At 46.3% G+C, this 12,049-nt stretch overlaps 1 protein-coding gene across 3 annotated transcripts in view; it reads right to left on the bottom strand.

Moving 5' to 3' along the window:
* Positions 1-12,049, bottom strand: part of DPYSL3 (dihydropyrimidinase like 3) — a 111,247-nt gene that overhangs the window by 9,629 nt on the left and 89,569 nt on the right. For all 3 annotated transcript variants that reach the window (XM_084778253.1, XM_084778254.1, XM_084778255.1), the window contains exons 7-10: positions 8,496-8,564; positions 5,592-5,712; positions 1,343-1,499; positions 265-406 (exon numbers count right to left, since the gene is read on the bottom strand). In XM_084778253.1, the coding sequence (XP_084634379.1) occupies positions 265-406; positions 1,343-1,499; positions 5,592-5,712; positions 8,496-8,564 (489 nt within the window). The remainder of the gene's footprint in view (positions 1-264; positions 407-1,342; positions 1,500-5,591; positions 5,713-8,495; positions 8,565-12,049) is intronic.

Genomic DNA, 12,049 nt, shown 5'->3' with positions numbered 1-12,049 from the left:
CTTCATGAAATCAGATGGCAGAACTGCATGTATGGAGACCTCCTTAGAGTTCTAGACCCCAGGCATCATTTCTACAAGGTGAGCTCCCAAGCCACACAAGCCACTGCCTCCAGCGACCTCTCAGCCGGTATAGCCCTCACATATACAATGAACATGCTCTCCAGGGCACCCCTCAGGGAGTGTGTCTTAGCTTGAATTGGTGCCTGAGGCTCTGATTTGGTCCACAAACAGTTCTACCTAGACCACCCTCCCTCAGTCCCTTACCACAGCCTTGTCCCAGATGACAGACATACGCTCCTCCACACCATTGGTACCCTCGGGGATGGCTGTGAAGTTGTCCTTCCCAATGGCTTTCTGGGCAGTGCTGAAGGTACAGTGGGCACTTCCCGAGAGCTGCAAGTCCCCGCTGATAAAAAAAAAAAAAAAAAAAAAAAAAAAAAAAAGGAGAAAGTTTCACATGATTAGGAGAGATGACTAGAGAATATTGTGGGCCAGAATCATGTCTTCAGCTTGAAGTCCCTCTATTCCTCACTAAGCTGTGTGAGCTTGGGTATGTTTCCTCCCCATCTCTGGGCTCAGTTATGTATCCAAAAGTGAGGAAGTCGCATTGGATCATGTCTTCTATGGCAAACAACAAAGAATCAGATGAGGGCTGGGGAGACGACTCAGTGGTTATGAGCACCTGCTGCTGCTGCTGCTGCTGCTGCTGCTGCTGCTGTTGCAGAGGGTCCAGGTTTGGTACTTAGCAGCCACATCAGGTGGCTCACAACTGGCTCTAACTCCAGTTTCATGCTATCTGATGCCATCTCCTGGCCTCTGCAGCTGCCTGCACACAAGATGCACATAAAGAGAAGCAGGCAAGCATGCATGCTTAGGTGTGCACACTCATAATGCACACAAGTTAAAAACCAAGTTATAAAAAAAAATAAGGACTCAAATGACCAGTGGCCTGATTTTGTGGCTCCTTATAATTACTGGCTAAGTGTCATCATGACAACTGGTTTGAGTTCTGACCTGTAAGTGCCTTGACCTTCAGTTGCGTAATCTGTAAAATGGTGGTAATAGCGCCTCCCTTATACAGTTGTTACAAGGAACAAGGGACAGCACAAGTTTGGCACATCCTGGCATCAACTGCTAGGACCATCACTCACACCGAAATGTGTCATCATTGAACTGTGATGTAGAAGGGCCAGTTTTCTGTACTCAAGACTGCTGCAGAATTTGATGCCCCAGACTCTCATCTATTACCTAAAACACACTACCGCAGCACTCCACTGCACCCCACCCCATCCCAGGGGGCCCCAAGATGACTCCACAGAATACATGGCATCCCTACACCAACCTGGCCAGCAAGGAGTTGATGTAGTCAGGTGTGGTCGGGTCAGGGCTCAGAGGTGGGGACGTCACAAAAGCAGCTGCCTTGGCCCAGTTCTTACTCCAGTAATGGGTGCCATCTATTCCCAGGCTGGCAGTGATAGGCTCGCCGAAGACCACATTTCCTGGAAGGAGTAGATGTCAGGTTTGCAAGAGATAGGTACCGCTCTAGTCCAGGATATCCAATCAGAATTAACTCTGCTCAAGGCTTTGTCTCTGGAGTGAGGCAACCCTGGGGTTCATGTTTCTATTCACCGCTTTTTTGGGGGTCTGTTCCCCTATTAAATGCAAACAATATTATATTCTGTAAATAATAATAAGCCACTAGTCTTAAGATCTGGAAGTAAACATCCCATTTCGAGGCAATCTTAAATTTGACACGAAGAAAATAAAACTATATAATGACTATGCAGATTATAAGAATCATGATCATTTTTAGAATGTGAAAATGTCAAAGCAATGTATCTCAGATGTCCCAGAACTGATGAAATGAGACACTGTTTACTTCCCAGACTTGTGAAAAGACTTAGTGTGCATGAAGGGTCAAGCACATGAGAGATGCTCACAAATTCTAATTGTGTGTGTGTGTGTGTGTGTGTGTGTGTGTGTGTGTGTGTGTGTGTGTACACAAATCATTTGGAAAGGTATTTATGCCCGAGTGCACATGGATGAGGAGGTCAGAGGTCAGTCCTGGATGCTTCTCTCCATTGTTCTCTATCCTACTTTGGGAAACAGGGTCCCTTACTAAACTGGCAGCTCACTGACTAGACAAGATTAACTGGCCAGTGAGGTCCAGGTGTCCTCTTGTCTCCATTACTCACAGAGCTATGCCTATAAGAATAAGCTTCCAAGGCCAGCTTGCTGCTCAAGTCCTCATGCTTGCATGGCAGATGCCTAACCAGTTGAGTCTTCTCTTCTCCCCAGTACTAATTTCTTTACCCTTTCGACATTGTAGAGGCCCAAAGTCCCGAGTGTGCTCCACATTGCTGGGAACAGCCTGCTCCTCCTGCTACAAGGACAAGATTTGGCCCTGCCGTGTAAAACCCACTGTATAGGAAAAAAGGCTCTTACATAGTTTTGTTGTTGCTGTTTTGTTTTGTAATCATTGTCGGCCTTGACTATGCATTTGACACTATGACAAGTAATGACTTGAGACTGAAAACACAACCACCTGAAATGCACTAAGGTGGGACTTGTTCTTGGATGCAGTATCAAGCTTGTGTTGGACTTTTTTTTTTAAAGAGATGTTTATTCAGAGGGAAGTGCTTTTCCCTAAACTTGGTTGGCCCTCATTTCTTCCTTCCTTTGTTTCTTTTTTTCTTTTCTTATCTTTCTTTCTTTTTTCTTTCTTTCTTTCTTTCTTTCTTTTTTTTTTTTTTGTTGTTGTTGTTTGAGACAGAGTTTCTCTGTGTAGCCTTGGCTGTCCTGGAGTCACTTTGTAGACCAGGTTGGCCTCGAACTCACAGTGATCTGCCTGCCTCTGTCTCCCAAGTGCTGGGATTGAAAGCGTGCGCCATCACACCTGCCTGGCCCTCGTTTCTTTGCATCAGCATCATGGAACAACCTTATGAGCAGGAGCCTTGGGCATTTTTGACATTCATCTTTTTCTGCCTTCTGAGTTTGCACAGTCCCATTCAAGAGGTTTCACAGGCAGAGTTTTGAAGAGGTTTTGCCTTGTTTCAACTTCAACCAATTGTTAATGATGCCTTGGAATACCAGGTAGGGGGAGATTCTAACAATGCTCCTGGTTTCACTAGAAGATATCCACGATTGACTAGTATTGTCTACTACAGGAAGAAAAGGAGAAAATAGCAGTGACTCACATAAGGCATCCCCTACCTTAAGGAGCGGTGTTTAAAAGGACTGACAAAAATATTGGAGCAGGGAGAAATGAAGAAGTGAGATTTAAAACAAAACACTCAGCAATTACAAAAAACAAAACAAAACAAAACAAAAAAATAACTATCCCTTGTGACTACACTCAGGGCAGAAGTTGAAGAAAGTTTGCCATCATATCTAGATTTGGATACTGAACTGCCCAGCTGATCGCATTAATTTCTTCACTCAAAACAGGGTGATAATAATGCCCACAACATGTCAGTGCTTCACTGTATTGGTTGATGTGTGTGTGTGTGTGTGTGTGTGTGTGTGTGTGTGTGTGTGTGTAGGGGAGTGCTGGCCTAGGCCTTTTGATCTTCTGTACAATGCCTTTACACAGAGCACCCCTGCCACACACACGCCTTAAGCTCTAGCTTTCTAATATTAACTATGGGCATCAGAGTTCTTAAACTACACTGGTAATGGGTGACGAGGTCCTTTGGGACTTGAGCAGGAGCAGACTCCATCTTCTCTTTGGAAGTGCTCACAATTCTCCCTGAGAATGACTATCCAAAAGATGATCATAGCCTCAATGTCCCCAGCCCTTGTTTTGTTCCAGAATTACACATCCCCTCCAGCCTGGAGACACTGAGTTCTCCTTACAAAAAATTTTAAAAAATAAAAAATAAAAAAACAAAAATAAAATAAAATAAAAAATCACAAGCCAGAAGGCTAATGGGAGGATGTGACTATCATGAAATATGAAGAGCAGCACACACTTGAAAACACCCCATGTTCAGGGTTATTCTGAGCACAAAGCTCAGATAGGATACAGCTACAGAGAGCATGAGAGGCTAATGTACTGGGGGTTGAGGGGGTGGGAGGTCAGGACGAGCATACTGGCCTCCCCTACTCTCCCTTCTCCCTTCTCCTCTCTCCATCCACTTCTAATGAGAATTTGACTGCTCTCCTGGTTTTCCTGAGCACCCCTCAGCCAGTGGAGTAGCATCATTAACAGAGATGCCAAGAGACAAATGGACTTATCCTGAACACGGAGAAGTAGGGAAAACCTCGGGACCTTCACAGCTAGGAAGACATTTGAACACCTAGCAAGATTCTTCTCCCACAGGAAAAGGGTCACCTTTCTCCAGAAAGCCAGACAATGCTGGAAGTCAGCAGGCCTCCACTTAAGCACCCTAGTCACACCGCCCCCACCGAACCCCCACCCCCCACCCCCACCCCCGCACAGAAATTCCACAGGACCACTTAGCCAACAAATTGCTCATCTTGGGTCTCTGCTAGCAGATGGCCGTTAGCACAAGGGAACAGCAATGCTTGGCCGCCCCCAGGGAGTCTTTGTACACCATCACGCCCAGCCCACATCTCTGGTTTCTCAATCACACTGTATTTACTCACACAGCTTCGCAATTGATCAATGAGCCTATCACTAAGGACAAGACACAAAACTCAAAAAGAAAGCTTTGGAACGGGAGTCAAGACCCAGCAAGCCCTAGTTAACAGCAGCGGGCAGCACAGCAGAGGCCAAAAGGCAATGGGGACGCTGGGTCATGAAGACCACACTGTAAAGGCCATTGCACTGCTTTCTAAAATAACTTGTGCTGGCCTGTGTGATCAGGTGGAGTGACCTCACCCCTGTGATGAGCTCTCAGAACTGGCCAGGCCATGCTGTCTTTAGGCCAGCCTTTGAGTCAGGGATGTACATAGACCCCAGACAAGACAGTCACAATAGTCTTAGACGCTTGGTGGAGCCATTTCTTCACTGCTTCCCTCCCCAGGAACTAAGGACAACAGATAACCACCATGACCCCTATACGTTTCTGTCATTATTCCTGTCACTGTTTATACCGATTGTGAAACCACTAGGGGTGGAAAAAAGAAGCAAAAGACCCCCCCAAAAAACAAAACAAAACAAAACAAAACAAAAAAACTAATGAGAACTTCAGAGTGTGAATGTCATTGCTGAAGTTCACCAAGCCAACTGAATTACAACCAGTGCTTTACTTTTTTTGATGGCTTGTTTAAGCCAGTTTTGGCTGGACTTCTGCACCCAGCATAATATTGAATGGTATGTCTATTTACAAAGCTCAGGTAATGTGAATTGACCTAGGGCAGATGGAGGATGTAGAAGATGTACCAAATCTCAGAGAAGATCCATTCATGCTGTTATTTTGGACAAATTACTTAAACCTTCCTGCGCCTCAGCTTGTTTATATGCCAGATGGGAGAAACCTCAGCACTCCAGTTGTAGACATGGGCTTCCGAGAGAGCTTGGCAAGGGACACAAGAGAGACCGTTTCTATTACAGTGGACAGCCAGGAAGGGAGGGGAGGAGCCATGTGGCGCAGTGGGGGGTTCACCATCCTGGGAGCAGAAATCACCTTTCTTCCTGGCTTGTGAGATGAGATCAGCCGCACTCTTGCTCATGACCTTGGTGACATAGAGGGGGCAGTTGGTCTGGCTGGCGATGGTGATGGCTCGGAACACAGCCTCAGCCTCCAGCTATAAAAGCAAGTCGCCAACAGTCAGTAAGAGCATGGGTCCCTCAGCCTTGCTTCTCCCTGCCTCTACAACAGGTGGCGGGTGATACAGTGCTTTGCAGAAGCTAAGAACCACCCAGAGGGGAGCTGAAATGACATGGTCTGAATCTGCTTCTCTGACTTACCTGCTGCGATACTTTCCTGGCCTTCGGACAAGGAGGATATAGCATAGGGCTGTGTCTAGGGCATTGCCTGGCATTATGCTTCTCTCCTCTCCTATAGAAATGGAACCCAAATGGAAGCTTCTGCTCCCCAATCTCAGGGCAGAGCCTCTGGGGAAATACAAGCCTATCATCATCAGGCAAAGAGAATCTGGCACCCAAGGACAGCAAGTCTTTTCCCCTAGCAATGGGGTCAGGCAAAGGGTTAGTTCTATGAGGGATTTCTTACTAGAACAATTCCTTAGCTTCACAGCACAGATACTTTTTATTAGTGATGTCCTCTAGCCTACTCCGCCGTAGATTCATGTTTTCAAATAGGCCAACTAACCCAGCTGCACTTAATAATCGGATGTAATGACTTTCTCTACATTTGATTAACTCAAGTGGGAGGTGAGAGCTCGGGCTCCCTTGGGTGCACTGAGAGCAAATCCTGCCTCTGCTCTGTGCAAGCCAGATAACCTCAGGTATACCGCACACCCTCTAGTGCTGCTGCCTTCCTGTAAGGGGGCATAGCAGTGAGTCCTGATATCTGGAGCTTTTGCAAGGATGACATGATTAGTTCTTTTGAGAAGTGAGTGCCTGGGATGGAAGCTATTGTGTGATTGGTGGTCACGGTTTCTGACCAATGTAAAGTCTGCTATTGCCCAAACCCTGAGCAAGTCCTGTGCAGCCTGGAATGGAGACAGTGGTGATTTCTCATTGAATCGGCAGCCATTCCTTTTCGTATGGATATGACTTTCTTGGTTAGCTTGCACAGATCAACACTTAAAAAAAAAATGCTCCAAATAGCTTACAGATGTCTAGTGGCTGCATAATGCAAACCAGTCACCCTATGGTGAATGTGGTTCCGTCGGCTTGAGGAACTGGGATGGCCAAGCTGGCACCCTTCAGAAGGCTACTGGGCTCAGGTAAAGCCCTTGGCGCCCCCCAGACAGTGCACTCTAGAGATTTTACTGTGTCTCTGGTTCTGCTTTTCTGAACAGCACCACTTGAGACTACATCTGTGTGAGAAAGAGCTGGCTTTTCCCGTACTCACTCCCCCTTCATACCTTGGCTGACCACTTCCCTAGCCCCATGACCTCACTCCTGGCCTCTTTGATCTCGTTCCGTCCCTGCAAGGCAAGGTTGTCTGCACTTCGACAACGTGACTATCTTTAGAAGGTTACATCACATTTCAGCTTTACTCAAAAGAGCTTCTAGAGTTGGAGAGATTTACAGCTAAGTGGCCTTCTTACTAAAAAGGAGATGGGACTGGGAAAGGTTGAGGTGGTGGGGGTGGAGCGAGGCTGAAAAAACAAACCAAGGAACAGAAATAGACTCTGCCTGTGAAATCCCCTGGCTGCGTCTAAAGAAATGTCTTGCCAGCCGAGCCCTCCAGTGACCAGCATTTACAGTTACACAAACAGTGTTGGCCACTGTGGCCAGCTAACACCACATAAATGACTTTCCATCCCCTCAAACATGACCAACCCCATGGATGACCCTCTGCATTTCAGGTTCCTCATCCTCCCAATACGTTTACCTCAAGTGGCAGCAAAAATAACTGAGAGAATGCATGCAGTGAGCCCTGTCGGGAATAAGTGTCTCTTAGAAGGGGCCTGGAATCATTAGGTCATAGATTCCAGCCTCCCCCACCCCCAACCCCCACCCCCGGAATCATCAGGGCACAGATTCCAGCCCCACCCCCAACCTTAGGAATGGTGTGTGTGGCTGGAAGAACAGTCACTAATTTACAGATTGTATCAACTGGCAACATTTGGAAAGGCAACCATGTTCTATGTCTCCATCTGAACGCCCCTGATAGAAGTGTATTCAGCTTGCAACCTTAACCCTAACCCTGAGCCTGGATAGCTTCCTTGTAATAGGAGCATTTCTCTACAGGTGTGTTACATTTATCTATTTATTTATTTTTACAGGATCTAGAGGAGATGACAGAAGAGCAAAATCTTTAGGTTCGGCTGCTTCCGTGGAGCTCTGCATAACAGGATTGATTACCTTCATTGATGTGGGAGCCTTGAGACCATGCAAGGTGGCAGATCAGAACCACCCTGCCCTCAGATGGCAATTACCTCCAAGTGCTGAGCCCTGTGCCAGCAGAAGTTGCGGGCTTAAGAGCCATGAATCGATTAGGCATAATGCCTACGAAAAGTCTATTCAGCCTTCCTTAAAATTCTATCAGATCCTCCATGCTGTCAATGGTTTTTTTTTTTTTTTACAAGACTCAAAGCAATGTTAAGAAAAAGTTCATAACAATGTCTCCAGTATTGAGGATGATTAATGAAGACAGCACTCCTCCTGAATGCCGAGGGACTGTAAAGCAACCGAAGGTTAGAGACAAGCATCTCGTTTATGCGTTCCTTTCTAGCCGGAAGAGGTCTTCCAGAGAAGCCTTCCAACATGCTGGTGGTACTCATAGATTCTGTCACCTTCCAGCCATGCTCATGGCCACACTGTGTGGGGGTGTGGATGCGGCTCAGGAAAGAGGGGCCAAACAAAAGCATTCCAGATGTAAAGTAAGTGGCAGGCTGGGACTATGACAACCAGTCTCCCGGACAACACTGGCCCTGCTGCTTGTGAAACCCACCTCTTCTGGTCTGCTCAGAACGTGACCTTCTGGGCCGGTAATCCCCATTTCCAGCATCCGGGCCTGCTCCTAAAATAAGAAAAACAACAGGAAGAGAGCTCTTAATGAGTGTCACCAAGATTATCATCTGTATACTCTGGGCTAAGATGCACTCAGGGTATGGAGAAGAATAAAATTTATATGTTGGGCAAATTCCCCCCCCCCACTATGGTCACCTGCCATCTCAATCAAAGATTCATTTGGGCTGCTTTAGCCCAAGTGCAAGTTTCCAACCTACTCTGGCCTAATGAGAAGCTACAGTGTCTAATTCTGACAAATCACATTTTAAGAACCTTGTCTGGATTTGGTTTCTGCACAGGGTTTCTCTGTGCAGCCTTGGCTGTCCTGGAACTCACTTTGTAGACCAGCCTGGCCTCGAACTCAGGGAGATCCGCCTGTCTCTGCCTCCCAAGTGCTGGGATTAAAGGTGTGCGCCACCATGGCCTGCTCCTGGCTGACTCTTATCTCTTATTATCCTTATATGCATGAACAATGTCATGGAGACACAGGTACCTGTTGAGCACAACTAGTGGTGGCAGAAACTCAATGTTGCGGTTGTCTACAGTCGCATCCTTAAATTATTAAGGCCAGCTCCTAAAAACCTCTGCTCCAGTAAGCCCAGCCTAGTGGCCTGGGAGGCCCTGGTAACGCAAGAGCTGGGACTTGGAACAAGCCTGTCTTGCCTGGTAGCTATAAGGCAGAGAATTAGCACAGAAGAATTCTCAGCAGCCTCTAGTTTGTTGTTAGCAATTCAAATTAAGAGGAGTGTTGAGGAAAACGGCACATATGTGGTGGTTAATGTTGATGGCCAGTCTTCCCAGGTCTACTTGATTAATTCTGTGATCACCTAGGAAACTAGATTGGTGAGGCATACCTCTGGGTGTGTATCAGGATTAACTGTGGGTGGGCCGAGTTGTTCCAGACAAATTAACAGGAAGCCAAGTTTGGGACTGAATGTCTTTAATCCCAGCACTCGGAGGGCAGAGACAGACAAATATCTGAGTTCAAAACCAGCCTGGTCTAAAGAGCAAGCTCCAGGACAGCCAGGGCTACACAGAGAAACCTTGCCTCAAGCAAAACAAATCAAGAAAGGGGAAAGCCAGAAGAATATAGGCTTACTGTAAAATTCTCTAAAATCCCCAGAGGCTGATTTTTTTTTTTTTTTTTTTTTTTTTTTTTTTTTTTTTTTAAGCATAGCACCTTAATTTTATCTTCTGGCCTTTCTCACTGAGTGAACTGAATGAATTCCAGTAAAGGTTCTCCTTGTATAAGCTCAATCCTAGTCCTATGTGTTAACAAGGATGAAGCCAGTTTATCAAGGTCACACTCTGAGCACACTGCTTCCAAGGGCCCATCACAGTGACAGTGACTTCACTAGTCTGGTCACAGGAGAGCTTCAAAGAAATGGGCCTTGCTTTGTTTTTGCTTGGAACACGGATAGGGAGAAAACTTTTCTTTTGAAAATTTTTTATTTGTTTAATCTTAATTAAAATATGATTACATTGCTTCTCTCCTTCCCTTCCTTCTAACCCGTCCCATACACACACCCATCACTCACTCTCAAATCCATTGCCTCCTGGCCTTTTTCTTTTATTGTAATTATTAAATACACATAGTGCAAAAACATATAGTCAAACAGTTGAGTCTTTTTAGAGGGGCTTGTATATACATAATTTTAGGGCTAATTACTTGGAATTGGATAACCAGTTAGGACCCCGTCATGGGAGAGACTATCCCTCTTCTTCAGGACTCATTTGTTGCCTGTGGCTCTTTGCAACGTTGTATCCACCAAGGCAATGGTTCTGCGTTTGACCAGGTGTGGTTTTCCCTGATTGACTCTGTTTACTGCAAAGAGAGGCTTCTCTGATGAAGAAAGGGGGCTACACCTCTCTATGAGCCTTCCTCAAAGGGTCCTTTAAGAAAGCTCAGCCTAGCTTGGCAATTTGGAAGATTTGAAAACTGTCCCTGTTTGTACCCAAAGGAGCCTGTGTTTTGCTCTTACTTTTGCAGAAGTATAGCACGGAACTCCAAGGATAGCAGCTGCCTTCGTTTAGATGACGTGACCAAGCTGAACCTAATAAATGCACAGTAGAGAAACTCATCCAAATGGAAAAATGTCCTGATTCTTTTTCCTGATGGAGAACAGATCTTCCAAAGGTCAGGAAAGTGTGGGACGAACAGGAAGGAGCTGGGGAGCGTCTGTGCTGAGGGGCCACTCGAGGGCAAAGGAACAGTGCAATGGTGCTTTAACCTGGAGCCCTGTAGTAGCTATGGGCCTGAGATAGAAGCAGGAGTCTGAACGCCACAGCAGCAGAGAAAGTTCTGGGACCTCTTGCTGCTGGGCTGAACACATGGAAAGAGGGAAGGGGTAACAATTCTAGCACCCATGGGTCCATCCCCTGAAAGCAAAGCAAACTGCGGCCTCTGTGTGAAAAGATTTCATTAAGTTTGGGTGTGGGGGTGACAAGGGGAGAAAAGCACATCAGGGTGCTGACTAATTAGCTTTCTTGGTCATAAGTCAGAGGAAATCGCACACTTAGCTCACCTCCTCCACTCACAAGACATTGCTGAGACACTGAAATCACAACAGCTAAAGCCTGTACTGTGGGACATACGGAACAATGGAAACAAAAGAGATACCCTGTCTCTGGGTAAAGATGCCCACAGGGGACTAGCCATGTAAGAGCTAAAATTTGGTTCTCCCAGTTCTCCATCAAGATCTATAAGCCAATGATGACATCCCACAAAGGCCTGGTGTCTTCATCTACAAAATAGACAGGGTGATGGCATTTTAAAAGTTTGGAAGTCAGCTGGGCACCATGCCACATATATTTAATCCCAGCACTTGGGAGACAGAGGCAGGCGGATCTCTGTGAGTTCAAGGCCAGCCTGGTCTATATAGTGAGCTCTACGACAGCCTGAGCTACATGGTGAGTCCCTGCCTTTATTTTTTTTAAAAAACTTTGGAATGAGACTAAGTAAGAATGAATGCTTGGCACACAATAGCACACTCTCACCAAAGGGTGGTTTCTACTAGGAAACTAATGGGTCTGAGACAAGTCTCTGACTGTACACAAGTCCTGTATGCCTGCTGACCACAGTCACCAACTCATTTTCTCAGGGACAAGGAGATAATCCAGGCAGGTTGAGAGTTACGCAAGGCCTGTTTGTGCTTACCTCTACAGCCAAGTGCCTAGCACCAATCAGGTGTTCAAGAGACACTGAATGGCCAGGCGGTGGTGGTACACACCTTTAATCCCAGCACTTGGGAGGCAGGCTTATCGCTGTGAGTTCGAGGCCAGCCTGGACTACAAAGTGAGTCCAGGACAGCCAAGGCTACACAGAGAAACCCTATCTCAAAAAAGAGAGACACTGAATGAAGGAGCTATGCTTTTCACTGTTCATGTCATCAAATGGACTAAGAGCGCCCTCTCCTTTTCCTGCTGGGCCCTCCAGCGCACATCCCTGAGGAAAACATGGCTGTGCATCTATTCCATTAAGCAGCCCAGGAGATG

This window comes from Acomys minous (genome assembly GCF_964271855.1).
Source record: "Acomys minous genome assembly, chromosome: 4".
Classification (NCBI taxonomy): domain Eukaryota; kingdom Metazoa; phylum Chordata; class Mammalia; order Rodentia; family Muridae; genus Acomys; species Acomys minous.
This window is presented reverse-complemented; position numbering and strand designations above follow the sequence as displayed.